This window comes from Emydura macquarii, unplaced genomic scaffold, assembly GCF_026122565.2.
Source record: "Emydura macquarii macquarii isolate MOO-44397 ecotype Brisbane River unplaced genomic scaffold, CSIRO-AGI_Emac_v2 contig_1876, whole genome shotgun sequence".
Lineage (NCBI taxonomy): Eukaryota > Metazoa > Chordata > Testudines > Chelidae > Emydura > Emydura macquarii.
The window spans coordinates 25,237,512-25,260,138 of record NW_027132013.1 but is presented as its reverse complement, the minus strand read 5'-3'; the positions used below and the strand labels follow the sequence as shown (position 1 = coordinate 25,260,138).

The 22,627-nt window shown below is 45.4% G+C and overlaps 1 protein-coding gene across 4 annotated transcripts in view; it reads right to left on the bottom strand.

The window, feature by feature from the left end:
- CCDC9B (coiled-coil domain containing 9B) overlaps positions 1–22,355 on the bottom strand; it is a 106,245-nt gene extending 83,890 nt beyond the window's left edge. For all 4 annotated transcript variants that reach the window (XM_067558000.1, XM_067558001.1, XM_067557999.1 and 1 more), the window contains exons 1-2: positions 22,245–22,355; positions 3,132–3,245 (exon numbers count right to left, since the gene is read on the bottom strand). In XM_067558000.1, the coding sequence (XP_067414101.1) occupies positions 3,132–3,245; positions 22,245–22,265 (135 nt within the window). In that variant the 5' untranslated portion in view covers positions 22,266–22,355. The remainder of the gene's footprint in view (positions 1–3,131; positions 3,246–22,244) is intronic.
- Between the last annotated feature and the right edge of the window lie 272 nt (positions 22,356–22,627).

Genomic DNA, 22,627 nt, shown 5'->3' with positions numbered 1-22,627 from the left:
CATACCCAGAGGGTCCAAGCAGTTTTGTACTCAGGCAACTGGCCCGAGCTGCCACCCATACTACCCCCTGCCTACACTGCTATTTTTAGTTCACTAGGTTGAGCAGAGCTAGCGTTCCCCCGGAACAGAGAGGAAAGTTCCAGGGTTGGGGAATGACCTGGCAGGGGCTTACCCCATGGACAAGGTAGATAGCCTGGGAAAGAGACCTGGGCCTGTGGAAATGAATTCTTTGCATTGGCCTTCACAGTTGAGGATGTGAGGAAGATTCCCAAACCTGAGCCAATCTTTTTAGGTGACAAATCTGAGGAGCTGTCCCAGATTGAGGTGTCATTAGAGGAGGCTTTGGAACAAATTGATCAATTAAACAGTAATAAGTCAGCCAGGACCAGATGGTATCCACTCAAGAATTCTGAATGAACTCAAATGTGAAATTGCAGAACTATTAACTGTGGTTTGTAACCTATAATTTAAATCAGCTTCTGTACCACATGACTGGAGGATAGCTAATGTGATGCCAATTTTTAAAAAGGGCTCCAGAGGCAATTACAGGCCGGTAAGCCTAACTTCAGTACCAGGCAAATTGGTTGAAACTATAGTAAAGAACAGAATTATCAGACACATAGATGAACATGATCTGTTGGGGAAGAGTCAATGTGGTTTTTGTAAAAGGAAATCATGCCTCACCAATCTACTAGAATTCTTTGAGATGGTCAACAAGCATGTGGACAAGGCTGATCCAGTGGATACAGTGTACTTAGGTTTTCAGAAAGCCTTTGATATGATCCCTTACCAAAGGCTCTTAAGCAAAGTGAGCTGTCATGGGATAAGAGAGAAGGTCCTCTCCTGGATCAGTAACTGGTTAAAAGGTAGGAAACAAAGGTTAGGAATAAATGGTCAGTTTTCAGAATGGAGATATGTAAATAGTGGTGTCCCCCAGGGATCTGTACTGGGACCAGTGCTGTTCAACATATTCATAAATGATCTGGAAAAGGGGGTTAAAAAGTGAGGTGGCAAAATTTGCAGGTGATACAAAACTACTCAAGATAGTTAAGTCCAAAGCAGCCTGCGAAGAGTTACAAAGGGATCTCACAAAACTGGGTGACTGGGCAACAAAATGGCAGATGAAATTCAGTGTTGATAAATGCAAGGTAATGCACATTTGAAAACATAATCCCAACCATACATATAAAATAATGGGGTCTAAATTAGCTGTTACCACTCAAGAAACAGATTTTGGATCATTGTAGATAGTTGGGAATCATTAGAAAAGGGATAGATAATAAGACAGAAAATATATTGCCTCTATATAAATCCACGGTATGCCCACATCTTGAATTCTGTGGGCAGATCTGGTCAACCCATCTCAAAAAAGATATATTGGAATTGGAAAAGGTACAGAAAAGGGCAACCAAAATGATTAGGATATGGAAAAGCTACCATATGAGGAAAGAGTTTTCAGCTTGCAAAAGAGGCGACTAAGGGGCAATATGATAGAGGTCTATAAAATTATGACTGGTGTGGAGAAAGTAAATAAGGAAGTGTTATTTACTCCTTCTTGTAACACAAAAGCTAGGGGGCACCAAATGAAATTAATAGGCAGCAGGTTTAAAACAAACAAAGGGAAGTATTTCTTCGCACAAAGCACAGTTAACCTGTGGAACTCCTTGCCAGAGGATGTTGAGAAGGCCAAGACTATAACGGGGTTCAAAAAAGAATTAGATAAGTTCATGGAGGATAAGACCATCGATGGCTATTAGCCAGGATGGGCAGGGATTGCTGTTTGCCAGAAGCTGGGAATGGGCGACAGGATGGATGACTTGATGATCATCTGTTCTGTTCATTCCCTCTGAAGCACCTGGTATGGACCACTTTTGTAATACAAGATACTGGGTTAGATGGGCCATTGGTCTGATCCAGTATGACTGTTCTTATGTTCTTATTCAGAGAGAAAAATAAGACACGTGTTTGAAAGTTCTTTCTCCTGCCTAGGTGACTAGGGCTGAATTAACCAACAGGCTACTGAAGCCTATGTTTAATACATGGCCTAGCACAGGACCCCAACCAGTCCTCAGTAACATTAGCAGATGCTGTCTGCACCACAGACAGAGCTGATTTTTAAAGGTCTAGCTCAGTTCGTGAGACAGCACACACAGACAGACCCTATCCCAGCTGTACTCTTTGACAAAGCCAACTTTGACAAAGCCATATCTTTCCTATTTTGCCTCCTGGAAATTCTGCTTAATGTGTCAGTGCTCTGCATGAATACTTGGATCATCTAATGCAGGGCATGGTAATGGAGAGCAAGAATTCAAGGAGGCAACAAAATATGAAGTTAGCCTATTGGCCCAGGCAGCAGCAATGGAAAGGGCTAGGGATCCCCTGTGATCCAGGGCAGGGAAGATTGGAAAAGATTAGTTTTTGGTGGTAGGGGACTCAAAAGAGTCTAGACTCTCTTAGATACACAAGACAATGAGACTGGGGCACCAGGAAAAATAGGGGGCAAAAGGGCAGAAGCCAAGATAAATGGAGAAGGAGGGAGACTAGAAAGCCATGGAGAAGCCCCATGTGGGAAGGAGTGACAAAAGCAAGTTATATATAGGTGGACATGGTGTGTGAAGGGGTAAAGCCAGAAAGGGACAGAGAAGGATAGGAAAGAAATGGCAAGAAAGATATGAGGGAGAAGGGTGAGAGAGAGATTAAGGTAGAGGGGCAAAAGGTCTGGCTGGTTATGTAAACCCAGTTCCAATAAGAGGCCAGATCCTCAATTGCTATACATTGGCAAAGCTCCTCTGCAGTCAATGGAGCTAGGCTCATTCATGTCAACTGAGGATCTGATCCAATGAGCTCATGCATATTTCTAAATGTTGGCTTCCTAAACACATGGCCATTGGATGCTCATGTACAAGTCCCTCTGAAGTCAATTGCCATTCAGCAGCCATACCCAAGAGCAAAACCTGAACACTTTCCTATGTGATGTATTTTATCTAGCTAAGTTCCCAACCCCTGACAGAATAACAGGTTTTATGAAAATGGGCAAAATTCAACAGAAACATTGGTGCTCTTCAACTGTTAGTGGCTCTGAAATGGGACTGAAGAAGATAAAATCCAGGCAGGCAGTGGGGCAAATTTACCTGGTATCTTCGTATGAGAGCTTCATTCTTTTTCCGTAAAGCCAGGATTTTCTTATCCAGTTCAACATCTTTCTGCTCTTTTTTCCGCAGCATGGCATCATCCACTGTGGCAACCTGATGATACAAGAACCGGAGTTTTTCTGAATCCACCTACAACCCATAGTACACGTTCCTTGACTCTGTTTGTAACAACTAAAAGCCGGGAGTCACGCTTAGGAGAAAATAGGAGTGGTACTTTACCAAGCTCTGTCTACGTGAACACCAAAACGAGATGCTACTCACGGTAGGCTGAATTCATCATAACAGAATTGGCCCTCTCTTTTCTTATATGCTTTGATCAGCAATGAAGTAGTTAACTATGTTGACATCTAAATCGTCATCATTAGGTTTCAGAGCTAACACCTTATTCAGCTGAATTGGGTAGTTCACAGATCTCTGAATTATTGTATCAATCTTTCTCAGGCAAGCTCCCCAGCATCAGTTTCCATCTCGTTCACATTTTGATGGTTATCTTGGCAACCACAGGGCTTAGAGATGTACATTTTTAAAATTCTGGAGTACAAGACAGCAACTGCCGGAACAAAGTGCTGACTCCGTGAGTCAGCAACAGCTAGTCCAATTTGAGTGTTATGGGTACACATCAGTACAGCACATTGGCACATTTTTCTAGACTGCTCTAGTCTGTGTTTGAGTGAAGCAGCAAGATGAAATTGCTAATATTTATTTGCTTTTAAAAAGGTTTTTTTTTTATATTGCTTATCACCACAGTATCTGAATGCTTCAAAGATCATGTCAAATTCATGGTTCTGCTCTGCTCACACATACAACCAAATAACAAGGCTGGGAGGCAAAGGGGAGGGGAGTGAATACTAGGTTTGTGGGCATAGCATGTTGACTCTGTTGGGTTTGTGAGCACTGCAAGCTTGAGTACAATGCTGCCACTTTACTGCTTTAGCACCAACACACTTTTTAAAGGCTGGACTCGATGCCCTTTGCTCATATTCTGTAGAACTGCCTTATAAATCTTCAAATGCATTATCTGAATTCTCTCACCGGTAACACGAATAAATAACTTATAGCATAAGAAAAGTGCAATAGAGTTAGAAATTCATTTAATGAAACTGTCACCAACCTCCCAATAAGCAAGTGTTAGTTTAGGGGCAGCATTTCACACCTGCAGTTCTATAATAAAAGAAAGCCAGGTTGTAGCACAGACCAACATTCACGATTCCTTAGGCCTGGAGCTGATGAAGGTTTCACATTTAACATATTCACTGAAGAGAAGGTGTAGAAATAAACTCCTACTTCCTGTAGTCACAGCCTCTCCGTTCCCTATGTCCTGGAAAGGGTCCTGAGAACTACAGGCCGCAATGTGGTTGGTTTTCCCAGCCAATAAGATGCAAATCACTGCCTGGTTCACTATTAGCCCTCAGTTTAGAGTGCCCTATAGAACGAGAACAGTCATTACCAGGCTGTGCAGCACCTCCTACATTAACACTAGAGCATTTGGGGTTAGTTCTGGCAATGCGAGAATCACACTAATTTACGTCCGTGTGGACAGTGCTTTCTGTGGGTCACTTCTATGTACGTCTCCATGAGGGACTCTCCAAAAGCTAGATGCATGTGGACCTCCTCACAAAATCTCTCAGCAGAAAAAGTAAACAGCAGGGATCAAATATAAAGCTGGTTTGCTTTATATCTACAGGAATAGAATTACACTAGTGGCACCTATCGGACCAATGGCCACAGAAACAGTCTCAGGCTTGAAATACCAAGGCCCCTTGGAAACACAGATTCATCTCTCAGCCAGGCTGACTCAGCCCTGTATCCTTCAGAAGTCAAGCAGATGAACTCTCTACGCTTTATTGTGTGGGAGTCTTTCAAAAAAAGAGCTTCAAACCTCAGGTCCTGTCTGTTCTAAATCAATATTGCCAGTCCTGTGACAGTTTTTGTAAGAGTCAGGATTTATCTTGGCAAAAATGGCCTCTCCTCTCACCCCTCACCGTTGTGCAGTAGAGCATGCACCAGCTGGTTGCTGCCCTCCTAAACACAGAAGATTTGAATATAAGGGTAACTGGGCTCAATTCTGAAGTTGCCATAGCTGCAGGGCCCTGCAGTAGCATCTTGTAGATGCCCTGATGTACACTCTGTCCAACTCCACTGATTTCAATGTCTGGACAGAATTTTACCTATCAAAGGAGGTGTCACAGGGAGCCAGAACCTGCCGGAACAGGTTACAAAGAGGGATAAAACCAGATGACGTTGGAAAGTTGTAGGAAAGGTGCTAGGGGCCACACAGGGAGTCAGGAAAGGCGATGCAGTGGGAGGAGGTGGAGGGGAGGAGAAAGCTGTAACATACTGAATTGATCTCAGACAGAAAAACGGGTTGGATTCAGATCTGGAATAGGTAAAGCTTAGGTTGGTCGTTAAATCTTTTTTGATATCTATGGCTGTGTCTGAGTAACTGTTGAGAGCGCATTGGTTGCTATGTGTCCTTCCTACACAGTCACAGACTGCCAGTTTCTAACTGACATTGGCTGTGTAAAGTGCTGTGAGAGACTCAGAGTACGCTAGGCCATATATAAATATAAAACGACGTTCTCCTCTATGTGGTCTCTTAGATTTCTATGGCACCTTGCATCCCAAAGCTACATGAACAGTAAACAAGAATCTCTTTGCCAGGTCTTTAGCTACACAGATAAAAGCTGGAGGTAACAGGGAAATACAAATATATTTGACAACTTGTGACATAGAAGGTGCAGTTTCTAATACCTTAGAAAATTTTAGACAAAGATTAGCCCCAAAAAGACAAAAGCAGAGACCCCTACAGTATTTACTGAAAATTCTAAAATAGCTTGCCAATTCCAGGTGAGTAAAGCAGGAACAAATATACAGCAACAGCCTGGGGTCGAAAATCCCTCATGTCAATCTCCTCACGTACATATACACACAGACATTAACACTTTGTTGTTAAATGTCAACACTGGTTGATTTGGTTTTTAAGTGAGGCCAGGTTATCCTCTTGTCTATGTACATCAGGAATGCTATACTCCCACACCCACCTTCCAGCCGCAGTCAGGCCTATCAAAGCCCCATACAGAAAGGCACCAGACACACAAATGCTTGATTTTATATAACAATTTGTCACCAGACCTGCCGTTGAACAATGTAAATGTTTCACACTGATTGCGTCTCCTTTAGTTCTTGTTCTTTCTCTATTTGACTTTCTTTCCTTCTAGGTCTCTCTTCTATTTTCTGTTTTTCCTAAGAACAGGCTTTCCCCACCCTATGTTGCTAAACCTTTTCTTTATCAGTTTTCCTTCCCCCTGCTTTTACCTTTCAATCTCACTTATTATCAACCTCACCTCCACCCAGCTCTCTTTCCTCACACCTTTCAGCTTAGATTTCCTCTCATCCCTGGCTCCCTTCTTCTGTTCACCGCAGACCCATGTGTGTCCTCCATGTTCTGTATTCCCCACCAGACCCCATATCCTGCTTTCTTTCCCAAGTCTTCCCTAATATTCTTCTCTTTTCCCACTCTTCTTACCAGAGCTCCCATATCTCTTTTGTCTGCTCTCTTCATTTCTTTCTCTTTCTGTCCCCCAACTCCAACAGTCCATATATTTCCTGTCCCCCATTCATCCTCTTTCTCACAGGTCCAAAACTTCTCCAAGAAATTCTCTGCCTCAATCCACCCTGTGCTCCCTCTCCCCCATCCCAAATACACTGTCTGGCCATCCAGAACATCTAATCAATGCAGTGTTGACAATCCCAAGAGTTCAAAAATCTGGAATCAGGTCCCAAAAATCATGAAATGGCCTAAAAATTACGAGATTTTTAAAATATAATAATGTTGGGGCTCTCTTTCTTTGCCTTCCAGTTTCTATAGGGTGTGCTTACGTTATATGTCCAAGCTTTTCTGCACAACCTGGAGGGCTAGAAACATTTTTTTTTAAATGAAAGCTGAGATTCTCCTGGAATCTCTTGATTCCTACAGATGGGGCTTTATGAAAAAAATCAAATATCACAAGACTCATGATAAAATCATGCAAATTGGTAACACTGTCTATGATCTACTCCCATCCCATCTTCTGCCCTCCCTTCTGTTTTTGTGTATTTTGTGCTTTGCCTCAGGCCCATCAGTCTGTCTTTCCCAAGAGCAGTCCATCCTCTGCCAACTGGTACCCCCAATCCACATATTGGGCCCCCACCTAATCAATACATCTACTGTCCCTAATCATTCAATTCACTGCTCGCCCCAGGTCCTTCAATCAAACCCGGCTCTCTCCAACCACTGCCATTCTCCCCTGAGATTCTCTAGTCAATTATCTGCCCTCCAGACCATCCCTTGCCCCACTGAGCCCATCAGTCCACCCTCTGCACCACCGTTCAGTCCATCCTAGGCAACAAGATTCTGTCAGCTGAACCCACCATTCAGCACCCACCTCACCCCAGCCTATTGACGCTCTGCTCTCATCCTTCAGCCAAGCTCATCCCATAGCCCCTCCTATTTACACAGAGAGCTCATTTCTCTCTGTCCCACAGGTGGGTCTTGGGCTCAGCCATTGCCTCCTTCCTCCCAAAAGCTGGGCTCTTAGTTGTGTGTTAGGAGGGGGCCAATGATGAGCACTTCCCTGCGTAGGCACAGGCAGAGTCAATGGAAAACGTGTTCTGCTCCCTTGTGTTTCGTTTGAAAAGACTGAAGCTGAATGCAAGTCAAGATGAACAAGAGGAACTTTATTAAACCCTGAGCACTGCTCTGTCCATGTGACTGAATTGCTTTCAGCCCAACTTCTCACAATCCCTGTTTCCACTAGTGTACTGTCAATAACAGTCCCTCCAAGAACATGGGCCCTCTGACTCTAGTTCCACTGATCATGATACATCTTCCTGATTTTACAAACCTTGTAATATAACATTTAAAAAGAAATAATTGACGCCCAGATCCCCACCCTGTATCCCTTTGGCCAGCAGTTGTTAGCATATAGTTGAGTTGAAGTCTCATCAACAGACACAGCTGGTTACGTAGTCTGAGATAGTTTGGTCTCCTCAACAGACAACCACACCAGGAGTGACCTATCTTTGTCTCTCTGTCACCTGTCTCAGAGTCTTGCAAACTCTCTCTCTCTCTGTGGAGTCTCCTCCTTGCCTGTGATGTTGGCCTCCTGATGGTTCTCTGTCTCTCCGTTCTGCGATGATCTCTGTGTCTCTGTGGGCTCCCTCTGGATGTTGTGTCTGCTGGCTTGTAAGTGCCTCCTGCTCCTTTGGATTACTTGTTCTTCTTGCACAGTCACTGTGTATGACCTGGACACCAGTACATCCCTCATGATACCTTTAGTCCACTCCCTCTGGTGTCTCCCTAATGGCTGGATCCTCACATGACTGCCTGTCTCCAAGGCTGGTAGGTCCTTGCCTGACCTGCCATACTGCCTGCTTTCTCTGATTGTTGGCCATCTCTCAGCAGTGTCTCCAGCCTTCTGTCTGCAACAGGTCTCCCCTCACTGGTAGCAAGGTTTTGGTCCTTCATCCCATCAGTGCCTGCTCTGGACTGTTTTGGCACCCCTGTGATGGGGTATTCCTGTGTGCCAAAAATGCTAACAACAATGCTTCTGAACCCAAAGAAGCAGCTTTATGTAAGAGTCTCATAGCAGCTTTCACAGCTGATTCCACCTTCCCATTACTCTGTGGGCATGCTGGGGAGGAGGTCTGGTGGTCAAACTCCCATTTGTGTGCAAATTTCTTGAATTCTTCCAAGGCAAATTGGAATCCATTGTCATATGCCATATCTCACAAAGTGGACCTTCAGTTTATCAGCCACTAACTTGCTTCTTGTATCAGACAGGGCATTGACCTCCCAAAACTTTGAACAGTAATCCACTGTAATAAGTACTGCTTTTCATTTAAGGTAAGTAAGTCCACTTTCATGTTTCCCAGGTTATGGGAGCAGCTCATGTGGTAACAGTCTCTTTCTGCTGCTGGTTATCACGTGACCGGCAGGTGTTACACTCCTCTAGCAAGGAGTGGAGTTGTGTATTCGTTCCCAGTCAATAAACACACTCTCAAGCTCATCTAAGGGAGCTGTCAATGCCCAGGTGTGAGGCATGTATTTTTGCATGAGGTCCTTATGTAATGTGGGGACAACAGGTCACTGTCCTTGAAATATGATTCCATCCTACAAACTCAGCTCATCTTTAATTTGAAAATATGCTTTTTGCTCCTATTGATAGTTGGCTTTTGTCTTCTGGTCACCCTACTTTCTCTTGACTGCCTGTAGTTGGATGTTTTTTTACGTTGAAGGCCAAGACTATATAACAGGGTTGTGTGACACTCTGTGTCTGGGAACAACAGCCCAGAAACTCCATATTCACCAATGTCATGCAATTATGATATGTTCTGTACAAGGTATAGCTCGTTTGGTATTATTTTAAAAGTCTTGATCTTCTGAACGTTAATAGCTTGTCAGATTGTATGTGCTGCGATAGTATGTGAAGTTATGACACATTGTTGAACATGCTCTTATTAGAACATGTTGCAAGGTGGGAAACTCCCACAAACAGCCTTTCAGGCACAACAATGGAGTGGCCAGACAGCGTTGATGGCTCTCTCTGACCCATTCAAGAATAGATTCCACTAACAGGGATTGTTTACAGCACAGGTGTAGCCAGAACTGATTTTTTGGCAGGTCCTGTGATTGACAAGGGTAGGCACAAGCCTTGTGTCACAAGCGAAACAGGCTGATAAAAAACGTGGGATGAAGTGCTTAAAATCTGATTGGGTGGGCCTGCTTTCAAAGTGGGTGGGCTATGGCTACCCCCTTGGTTTACAGTGAAGGCTTTCACTGCAGGAAGCACCTTTGCAATGGGACTTGACCGGCCAATGAGAACGACCCCACAGGTCATGAGCCCTGCTTGTTCTAGCAAGCTGAAACAGACGATAAAAGGGGGAGTGTGACATTACCGCTTGTCTTCACTCCCCCACAACTCAACACCTGAAGAAACAGCTGAAAGACAAAAAAAGGGGTGGGGAGTTCCAGGTGGGGAAAGCAGACTCTGCCTGTGAACTGAGGATTGGGTTGCACCATCTCTCAGGGTGAGCTAGTTTTTAGATTCAAATCCAATTAGTGTGTGGAACGTAGACTGCAATCTTATGTTTATTTAATTTGGTAACTACTTTTAATCTCTTTACATTTGCCACTTATAATAACTTAAAATCTATTTTCCTGTAGTTAATAAACTTGTTTAATGTTTTATCTCAACCAGTGTGGTCTCGAATTGAAGTGTCTAGAAATCTTAGCTCAGTACAAAAGCTGTTGCATGTCTTTCCCACAACGAGGGGGGAGTGGGCTTATTAATATAATGTTGGAGATAGTTCTTACAAACTGTGGAGGAGGGGAATAATTGGCTGGTGCCTCTCTATTATTTGTTTGTGAGTGGCTAGGCAAGGCACTCCTATAACTCATTTTGGTGTGTCTCTGCCTGTAGATGGCTGTGTAAGTGTAGCTTGCTGACAGCATCACAGCGTGAGAGGCAACCCAGGTTAACATTCATGCGACCTAGCTGAGCGTGGTGCTCTGCATGCCTTTGGGCTAGGTGATTACAGTGCCTGGAGGGGCTTGCTGCTTGTCACTAGCAACTTGGCATTGTGAGGGACAGCCTAGGCTGGAGAATGAAGCACCATGGTGCTCTCACAGTTTTCAGGTTGCAGCCCTGGGGACCCTGTCACAAGAGTTCAAAAAAGAACTAAATAAGTTCATGGAGGATAGGTCTATCAATGGCTATTTGCCAGGATGAGCAGGGATGCAAAACCATGCTTTGAAGTGTCCCTAGCCTGTTTGCCAGAAGCTGGGAGTGGACAACAGGGGATGGATCACTTGATGATTTACTTGTTCTGTTCATTCCCTCTGAAGCACTCTGAAACATCCAATATCCCCTGTCTACTCTATGCCAGAGTGCATCTGGAGCATGTGGTTGGCATGGTCAGCTGGGCAGAGTCACGCCACAATGGAGAGCTGCTAGATGTGCTCATCAAGCTGGACAGTCAGGAAAAGGTATTTCACAGGACTTTAAAAGGTGGGGGGGCTTCCAGGCTCTGTGACCCCTGGGCTGTGGAGTTCACAATTATATTCCAAGCCATCAGTAGCAGGCGTTGGGGGACAACTGCTGGAGACTGTTAGGGTCGACATAGGTAACTCAGTATCTATATTTGCGCTGTGTCGACCTCAGTACATCGACCATGGCTCAATGTCGCTTGGGAAGGTGATGTTAGTATGTGGGTGTAATGGAGAGTTTAGATCAGTGTCATACAAATTTAAGTGTTAGACACCTGTATGAATAGGTCAACACAAAGTGGCTTACGTCAACCTAACTTTGTAGTGTAGATTGGATCTAAGAAAAACCTGTTTATCAACTTTTCCTGACACACCTGGTTTAAACAAGATTTAATCACATATTTCCAGCATATCTGTATAGCTATTTGCATGTTAACCATACATACATCATGCAAGAATATTAATGATCTGTGAATTCCTAGTTTTCTGATGATATAATACAAGACCCCTTTACAGTAACTATCATGACAGCAGTGTATGGGGTTCCACCTGAGACTTACTGCTAGATACCAGGGAGTCCCTTGCCCGCTGCCATTGAGGTGCTCTTATGGGCACAGCTTCCAATCTTAAAACTTGTATAGTCTCTGTGGGGTGTTAAACCACTGCTGTGTACCACTCTAGAGGTGGCTGCATTGCAATGGTGAGTGAAGTGCTGGTCCACTGCTGCAGAGAGGTGGGAAGGTGGGTACTACCTCCCCCTTCACTCCTTACTGTCTCCTCTGCAGCTCCCAGAGCACTCAGAAGCTACGTGTCTGAGCAGGGAGTGCACTGAGCACACTAGAGTGACCAGATGTCCTGATTTTATAGGGACAGTCCCAATATTCGGGGCTTTGTCTTATATAGGTGCCTATTACCACCCCCGTCCCGATTTTTCACATTTGCTGTCTGATCACCTGCACCTCCACCTGCTGGGAGGCTGGTGGAAGCCAAGAATGGCTTTGGCTGTTCCCCTGCTGGGCAATAAGCTGTCTAGAGACCCTTCAGGGTGTATCATGATCAGTGGAACTGGAGTCAGAGGGCCTATGTTCCCTGTATGGACTGTTATTAACTGGACACCAGGGAAACCACATGTGGGGATTAGGCTAGAAACAACTCAGCCACATGGACAGGGCAGTGCTCCGGGTTTAATACAGCTGCACTTGTTCAATGTAGCCTGCATTCAGCTGCGCTCTTTGGGAATGGTACACGGTGGCAGCATCTGAACAGTGAGTTCTCTGCAGTGCATCACCTGTCAGCATGAGCCACAGAACTCTGTATGAAGCCCCCTGGAGCCCTGGGTTTTGCAGACACAAACCTAGCCTAGCAATGGACCTGATGGAAGGAGGAGTTTGAGCTGTTCACAGGCCTGGCCATGCAGGGCCACACAGCAGGAAAGTAAAAGTGTTATTTGACCTCATTGGGGAGCCAAGCAGAGAAGTCTGCAGCACTCTGAAACTCAGCCCTGCCTCAAGCCTCACAGCTGCCCAGTCCTAGGAGCCCTGGCGGGGTATCACTCCCCAAAGCAGAATGAAACTGGGGAGCAACACAAGTTTTTCACTAGAGAGCAATCCAAAGGGGAGGGGAAAGGTCCCTTATGTTACTGCCGAATAGACACTGGCTGCTACATGCAATTTTGGGAATTTAACAGACTTCCTAATTCAGGACAGGATAGTCCGTGGCACTTGGGATCACCACCTGTGGGAGTGGCTGCTTCAAGAAGGCAGTCTCACATTAGACAGATGCTTAGACATAGGGCATGCAGCGAAAGCTTCAAGAGAAAGGATAAAAGCCTTAGGTGGTACAACACCCCCAGGAGTACATGCAGTCAGACAACAGCAAAGGGGAGCAGGTGGCCAGCGTTCCATACCCATAGTGAGATGCATTTACTGTAGGAGACGGCAGGAGCAGGTAAAGGCCGCACGCCCCACACTATGACAGCACGGCAAGGAATGTGGCAAGTCGAACCATTTTAGCAATGTGTGCACGAGCAGAGGAAGGTCCCAGAAAGATTCAGTCAGACTTGTACGAGAGGTGGATGACACATCAGACAGTGATGACATCTTGACTCTGTCCTTGCGTCCAAGAGCGTATCAGTTTCAGGCTTTGGAGAAGGAAATCAACAAGGGACAACACCAACCTCCCTGCAAGCAACAGTGTTAACAGGGAAACGGCCTGTGTGAGTTCAGCTGCTTAGCAGGGCCTCCTGCAATGTGATTCCTCAGCGTGAATTGGACTCAAAGCACACCCATTACAAAGAGCAAGCAGACGCTAATCATGTACAATGAGCTCATAATGAAGCCTGTAGGAAAATGTGGCAGTGAATCTCAGCTGGTCTGACCAGCTCAATACACGTCACACACTGGTGTCATGATATTCATGTGAAAGGTGTCATGTAATATATCATTTGAAAACTAATAACATGCTGGTCATTAATATCACTGTGAAATGTGTGTAACAATACTTTATGTGAAATTATGGATGCTCTCTGATATTATGGTTTGGAGTCTATGAGCGGACAAAGGAGACAAAACAGGCTTTTTCCAGCCAAAGGAGGAAGGCAAACACTGCTTTGGCTCAGTTCCAAATCAAGCCAGGTGTAACCAGGGACAGGGACAATGGGCTATTTATTTGCAACAGATATTTCAGGAAGATCATTTACACTGTAAATCACAGGAAACTGCAAAATTAACATGGCATCAGCTCCCTGTTGGATACAGAAAGCTGAGCCCCCAGGAGGGCTTCCTGACTTTGAAGGCAAAGATAAATTTTGAAGATGTAAGGAACTGCTGGAAAAATTAGAGGAACAAAGAAGCCAGCACATTGTAGCTATGAAAGATGGGTCCTCCCACTCAAAAAGTCTGGAGAGTGTGGACATCTTGGTGTGAGTAAGAAACTAGGTTAGGCAAACTATATCTTGCTGGAATTAAGTTATAGACACTAAAATTTGGGTTATTTTTGTTTTGTTTTTAACCTTTTAATATCTCTTCCACTCTTGCTTGGAAGCACTTAAATCTATGATCGGGGACTGGAAGCAGACCCGACAGTGGAACCTGTGTGCTTAGCACAAAGAAAGTTCCAGTGGCACTACGTAATCCAGTGTGCAAGGAGTTCAAAAGTCTGCAGAGCAATGGTATCATAGCACCTGTAGAGCCCAGTACACCTGGGTAAGCAGCATGGTTGTGGTAAAGAAGCAATCAGATAAATTAAACATCTCCATAGACCAAAAGCCACTCAACCAAGCATTGAAAAGACGCCACTATCCACTGCCCACAGTTGATGACATCTTGCTAGAACTTTTCAAAGCCAGAATCTTTGTCACAGAATCATGGTCCATGATGTGAGGAACATGTTTTGGCACATATGCTTGGACAAAGAATCCAGTATGCTGGCAGCCTTTGCAACAGCATTTGGTTGCTACAGATGGCTGCATGTGATGATGGGTGAGATCCCAGTCCCAGACATGTTCCAGAGATGACTCCCCAGGCACTGGAAGGATTGTCTGGGGTGCAAATAATCGCAGATGTTATCCTCTTTGTGGAGAAGTGAGCAATGATACAGAATCATATAATATTAGGATTGGAAGGACCTCAGGAGGTCATCTAGCCCAACCTCCTGCTCAAAGCAGGACTAACCCCAACTAAATCATCCCAGCCAGGGCTTTGTCAAGCCAGGCCTTAAAAACCTCCAAGGATGGAGATTTCACCACCTCCCTAGGTAACCATTCCATTTCTTCACCACCCTCCTAACTGAACAAGATCCTGACAGAAAACTACACATTTTTCTACAGCAATAGAGGGACAAGAACACAAAACTCAACCCTGAAAAAATGTGACTCAAACAGTGTGAGGTGACATACCTCGGACATCTGCTCACAGCAATGGGACTGAAAGCAGATCCCAACAAGATCAGAGCAGTCAGAGATGTGTGAGCTCCAGTGGATATGGACAGTGCTTCATAAGAATGATAAATTTTCTTTCCCAGTAATTACCACCCAGTAATAGTGTAGTCAGACCACAAACCCCTAGAGACCAACACCCATCAGGGATGAACTAGGTATATTTGGTCCTGACTCAGCATGGGGGTCTCAAGGTCTCTTCCAGCCCTACACGTCTATGATTCTATGCCAAAGCCACTTCTTAGTACTCCAGAATTGACTGAGGCACATGTTGCTGCACCTCCAGGGCTACCAGGTAGAGATCAGATATTGTCCAGGACAATTATTGGTGTTAGCTGGCACCCTGAGTAAGGCATAGATACCTACTATTAGCAAGTAAGGGGAAGGAGAGCAGGACACTAAATTCATTAACATGCTCCCAGTTTCAACAGTGAAGCTGATGGAAATCAAAATGAGAACATAAGAACGGCCATACTGGGTCAGACCAATGGTCCATCTAGTCCAGTATCCTGTCTTCTGGCAGTGGCCAATGCCAGATGCTTCAGAGCTACGTACCATAGAAACATGGACATCTATGAGCAGATAGCCTGGGGTTGCAGGAGAAGAGGTATGACACAGATCAGCATCAGTGCTGTGTGAAAGTGAAAGAACTGCGGCAGGCATACCAGAAGGCCAGGGAGGCCAAAAGTCGATCTAGTGCTGAGTCACAGCCCTGCTGCTCTTACAAAGAGCTGCATGCCATACTTGGCAGAGACCCCCACCACCATTCAGCACACCACCATGGATACCTCTGTGAGGCCTGAGTCACAGGCCTCAGCATTGACAAGAAGGAGGTGGACGAGGAGGAGGAGGAGGATGGGGGACATGCAATGGAGGGTCAAGCTATGCTGTGAGCTAGAAGTTGTTTCAGACTCCACTGCAGTCCAGTCAGTCCTGGCAGTCGAGTATGGGCGATCCCGATGCCAAGGAAGGAACCTTGGGTAAATATGTAAATTTATTTCCCATTACAATGATGTATTGATGGCACCCACAACTTAACAGGACACAGCTATCGACTTCTCATTAACATATTCGTACTAGAAGAGGTAGCAGTACAACAAGGAGAGGTAGAATTGTTATCTGCTTGTCATTGCCCTGTAGAGTTAGGTGGGGAGAGAGAGATGGGATGCATAGCAGCTTTTGTACATAGGGATGTCTCTTGAATCCTCCTGTGGGATCTTGATGAAACTTCCATGGAGCTACTCTGCAATCCTCTGCCAAAGGTTTCCAGTGAAGGCTACCTTATTTCTCCCTCTGTGGTAGGACACTTTCCCTTGCCAGTCGGTGATAATTTTGGCAGTCACCATTGTTGTAAACAGGCTAGCAGTATTTGGGCCCTACTGGTTTCAGGACAGCAGCAGTAGCTGTGCTGTCTGTGCTTTTGTTAAACTCAGGAGTGAGACATCAACTAAAATCACCACCACCTGTGGAAAATGGTGCAGCATTCAGGGCCATTGCCCTAGCATATTTTCATGCAGCCAAGTAATTCCTTCCTCATTTCTCTGACCCCTGGTGAGCCAAATCAGATGTTTCAATGAGTATGTTGTGTTTGAAACTTTAGGGGAACAAAGGAAGGAGTTCTGAACTGTAACTTGCACTTTCCATCGTGACTATACTGACAATGGTGCCTTGGTGTGTTTTATCTGCATCTGCTGTCGTTGTGGCCTTGAGGTTTCCCCCTCTACAACCATGGAACACCTGAGCCAGATAAGGAGGAAAAAGAAGAGTACTCAGGATGGTATGTTCAGTTAGTTCCTGCAATGTTCCTGCAGTGTTATATTCATAGATGTACAGCAAGCACCACACAATTCCTAACAGGCCCTCCAACTGCAGGGCCAGGCAGAGCACAGTGCAAGTAAAAGTGTAACAGTAAAAAACAGTACAAGCTGGTAAAGTGCTCTTTCAAAGCCTCCCTGAGCCATATAGCTCCACAATGAGCTCTTCTGATAGCCCTTGTATCTGGCTGTTCAAACGCAGCAGACAGCTGCTCCGCCTCCATCCGAGATCCCCCCTCACAGATATTATTCAGGATACCAGGCAGCTACAACCATTGAGATATTTTTCTCAGTGAGGTCCAATCTTGTGAGTAGACAGTGTCAGTGTCCCTTCAATCTATCATTCAACTGCACATTCAACTGTCATTCTGCATTTGCTGAGCCAATAGGTGAATCCTTCCTTGGTGCTGTCGAGGTGTACAGCTTCATGAGCCAGGGGAATAAGGAGTAGGCTGGGTCTTCCAGGATCACTACTGGCATTTCAACATTACCAATGATTATCTGCCAGTTGGGAAAGAAATTCCCTGCTTGTAGCTTTCTGAACAGTCTGTGTTCTTAAATATGTGAGCATCATGCACCTTCCCTGACCAGCCCACTGCTTGCATAACCATAGAAAAATAGCCCTTTCTGTTTGATGTACTCTGTGACAAGGTGGTCTCTTGCCAAAATAGGCATATGCGTACCATCTATCACTTCACAGTTCAGGAACCCCATTGCTGCAAATCCAGCCATGATGTCCTGCACATTGCCAAGCGTCACAGTCCTGGGTAGCAGATGATTAATGGTCCTGCACATTTGCATGACAATGACGCCTACAGTGGCTTTTCCAACTCCAAAATGATTTCCCACTGACTTGTAGCAATCCAGCGTTGCAAGTTTCCACAGTGCGATCGCCTCTCACTTCTCCGCTGCCAGTGCAGCTCTCATTTTGATGTCCCTGTGCTGGAGGGCTAGGGTGAGCTTGGCACACAGATCCAGGAATGTGGCCTTGAGCATTCTAAAGTTCTGCAGCCACTGCTCATCATGCCAAGCATTGCGATGTGATCCCAGCAGTCAGTGCTCATTTCTCAGGCCCAAAAGTGGCACTCCACCATCTGCAGTTGCTCTGTGAATGCCAACAACAACCTTGAATTGATTCTCGCCATGTTCCACAGCAATCTGACCTCCAGGAAATCCAGAGAAATCATCATTTCTGGCTCTGCAAATACCAGAGGATTGTGTGTTCTGTGCGTGTAACGCTCATGACAGTTGTGCAGAGCGGTGCAGGCTCCATGTTTCTGTCAGAGATGGCAGACAGCAACAAGTCCCACACGAGTTCATGGGATTTTTCAAAATAGGTGTGAAAATTCTGGGACAGCGATTGTGTTATGAGGTAAAGAAAGTTGCATGATGGGAACTTGAGCCCACAGTGCCAGTCACCTCTGCATGACTCATTTCTGCCCCATCATGCATTGCCAAAACTTCCCAAAAGTCAGTGCACTGGATGGTGGCAAGTTGCACAGTGGGATAGCTACCCATAGTGCACCAAAACAAACACTCCTGAAGAGTGCGCACGGCGCTGATGCAAGGGACCAATTATGCATGCACACAAGCGATACCACTAATTGCAGCAGCTTTACGCTGGAATAAGTCGTGTCAACAAAAGTTTATAGGGTAGATATGCCCTGAGATATGGGGCTGTGAATTCCCTCTCTCTACCTTGGAAGCCATGGACCAATGGGCTACATCAGCAGTAAACAATGCAATCCACTCGCAAGCAGTGGGGAAGACTTCATCTGCATTGTAAAATTGCAGCAGGAAACATTACATGGGAACGCACCAGGAGGGGACACTTTGATCAAGATAGCATCATCCCCCTCCTCCCCCCAGAGGAGACAGGACATTGAATTCCCCAGAGGACCCACCTGGCTCTTGACACCAAGACAATGAAATATATGGAACTGGAAAAGGACTTCGGGTTATCCTTTACCCGAGGAGACAAAGAAATTGAGTGCTTTGGGCTCTGTGTTGGCTCTCGGCTAAAGACTGGTCACCATGCTGGAAGAATGATGGTGGTGAGAAAACAACTTTGAACAAAGACTCTAGTTTGTTAAGTTGGACTGTAGTCTTAGAAGCATATTTTAACTTCTCTTTGTTTGTAACCATTTCTGTCCCTATTCCTTTTACCTGATATCACTTAAACCTGTGTCCTTCTGTTAATAAACTTGTTTTACTTGTACTATAAACCAGCTCAGTGCTGTGCATTGAAGTGGAGGGCATGTTGACCCCAGTTAAGCTAACAGCCCACTGTGTACTTTCTCTTTCAAGGAGCAGTGAACTTGATAACATCTGTGGAGGTCCAGTGAGCGGGACAGGACACTGCAGGGGAATTGATTTTGGGGAGTCTCAGGACTGGAGAGGCAGAGTAACCAGGCTGGTAGGAACCAGGGTGAGGCCATCATACTGGGAGCAGGCTGCTGGTGTCAGGGCTTTGAGCCAAAGCAGCACAGCACAGAAGTACCCAGGGTTACAGGGCAAGCAGTGACACAACCCCTTACTGGTCTAGGTGAGCCTCCAAAGCATCACAAAAGTGAAGAGGAACACCATCCTCATGTAAAAGTGCAGGGAGAATCTTAGGTAAGCAGAGAGAATTAAATCATAGGTACACATAATTTGGAGTGGTATTCAGATACCAAGGAGAAGGGCACTATATAAGCACCAAGATAGATTAGATCAAATAGGATGTTTAGGTTGTAAGCTCCCTGGTGCAGGTCTTTTTGTTTTGTGTTTGTGCAGCACCTAGCGCTAGGGAGCCTACATTCTGTGGCAATACAAAATAACAAGTGATAATAATTACCAAACTAGAATTTGGTCAGAATTTAATATCACGGCTCTTTAAAAAGTGCCATGGGATCTTTAGTAACTAGAGGTGGCCAGGACCACAGTTGTGTTTTTTATAACACCAGTCTGGAGAAGGATGCCAACTACTGAGTCACCAGTACCACTTCCTACAGCACCTAACTGTTCCTTGGGGGTCTTCCACCCTGGTACTGACAGAATCATGCTTAGGCCCTGATACTGCAATGAGCTCCATGCAGGCAGTGGCGTTGGAACAGTTTTTATAGTGGGGGGTGCTGAAAGCCATTGACTGAAACTGTAAACCCTATATATGATGGCAACCGCTTCAAGCCATAAGGGTGCTGCCAAACCCATAGTTCCCGCACCCCTGCATGCAGGCAGATCCCTGACCCCATGCAGAACCTCATTGACATTAATGGGGTCCCCTGTGGGCACAGAGATCTGACTGCATAGATCTCATTGCATGCTCAGGACCTAGGCAGTAAGATATGATGGGATCAAGGAACAGGTGGAGTGAATGGGGACCTAGTCAGCAACCAATGGGGGGAAAGATAGCTAAACTGGTTTGCTAAAATGTCCCTCCCATTCTGTTTCAATATATTTTCATTCATGTCATGATTGACCATGAAGTCCATCAGTAACAGGGTCATACTTTTTCAATGGTGCTGTAACAGTCCTTCATAAAGGCTCACAGTTTTCAAGCCAGTCTTGTGAAATTCTCCTAATGGGATGGTTTTTTTGTTTTTAATATTTGCAGGTGAGTGAAATATTCTTTCTTCATTATCATCAATCATCCAGTGGCAGGTGAGTAGAATTTGTACCTAGGAAGGTATGTTTTATGACTATTTTGCAAGACGGGTTGAATCTGAATTCAGCGTCGCCCTGAAAAGACTCTGTTCTGAGCTTGCTGGGTTGGCAGGTTATGTGTTTGGAGAGTGGTGGGGGAGTTGCCTTTTTCAGGGTTGGATCAAAGTATTGTGTGCCTTGAAATATACACTTTGAACTTTTAAATTCACAAATGGAGAATGGCAGATATGCATTCCAGGAAAGCCATTACAATCCCAGATTTTTTAAAGGCAAATCAGAAATGCAAAAGACCTGTTAGGTCATCTAGTTCCTCCCGTTTGTGCAAGATTGTTCCCTATTGTATATTTTGTCAGTTATTTGTCCAATTTTAAATGAATCTAGCAATGGGGCTTCCACCGTTTCCCTAGGGAGATTATTCCAGTCTGATAGATGTCATTGCTAGAGAACTTTTGCTGATATTCAGCCTATTTTTGGGTGGTGGGGAGGGGTGATCAGTTTCATCAAAGTACTTGGGGAAAGCAAATGGAAATCCACTCCCGCCCTACTCAGAAAAACATAGCAACAAAACAAAAACAACTTGTCCACAGAAACGCAGAGCAGCATTTTGAGCCCTGACATTGATTCTCTGGGGAGCACTGACTGTATGTTCAACCATGGTCAGCATTTTCTCTACTAGCTGCTGCTCTGATCTGGTCAATAACAAGGGTATGTGCCCATTCCTGAGCTGCTGGAAAGAATGCTAGCTGCGCTGCCACTTAAGATGAAAAGTGGCTACACTTCACCCTACCCGGAATAAAGCTCTTCCGGGGAACCAAGGCACCCGTATGTCCCAGTGACTAGAGCAGGCAGTTATAAATGGCTTTGGCAGAACAAATGTGCAGTGTGCTATGAATCAGAAAGCAGAGCCTGCTGCCTCAGAGATAGGGATCGAGCAATGTAAAGAAAGACCTCTTTCTATTAAAAATTAAAATGTAACAAAAGGAGGCAAGGAAAGCAAGAGGCAATGTGTTTCAATGAACGGTAATGTCTGGTTCTGTCCCCCCATGCCTAACACACACACCCATTGTGCAACCCATCAGTGCTTGAGAGCACCTCTTTCCCCAGGAATCATCTTTCTGTGTGCAGCAGTTCCCTGCGGACTTTCACAATCAGCTGTTTCTGAAGTGAGAGATCTCAGAAGGGAGTGAGGGACAGAGGGAGAGAGAGAGAGAAGGCGGGGGAAGGGAAAAGGAGAGAGGTACAGGCCCCTGAACTAGCATTTCTCTATGCAAACCAATGTACAAGCTCTCTAAGAAATATTCACTGCCTCTGACCTGACAGCTGTAGCTGAAAGCCCCCCAATTGCCAATACCAGGATGAGTAATGTCCAGCATTACCTGGCTTTATGGCTTTTTCCTTCCAGTGGCCCCACCCTTCTGGATAAGCACATCATCCTAATCCAGCAACTGTAAACTGTCCCAGTGATCAGCACATGAATCCCAGCTTATCCACTCCCCGCCCTCCCACGCGTCTCAGATCATTTTAGAGACAGGGCTGCCGGCAACAAACAACCCTCCAAAACAACAACAACAACAAGAACAAAAAGCAAGCGAGTGTCAAGTCATTTCTTGGCTTTTTTAAAAGCGAAATGAATCCCCCACTCCCCTCCCAGGAACAACAAAGGCAGCACTCACAGATCGCTGCATTTTGGACATCAGCGTTGAAGCCTGGTGGATTCCAAAGCAGAGCTAAAAGAGGAGAGCCATCAGACGGCCTTTCTCAGCACTGGCTGCACAGCATACAAGATCATGTTTTGATTACAAAAGCCTCGTCTGGGCTCCCAGCCAAGAACACTGGCTGCCTAATCCAGGGGTGGCCAAACCGTGGCTCGTGAGCTGCATGCGGCTCTTTTACAGTTAAAGTGCGGCTCACGGAGCCCCCTGTGCCCCCCCATTCTCCGCATACCCGGGGTGGGGAGCTCAGAGCTTCTGCCCGGCGGCAGGTTAGTGGGTTTAGAGGCTTCTGCAGAGCAGAGAGAGCGGTCTCGGGGGGTCAGTAAGTTCAGCCACCCCGTCCA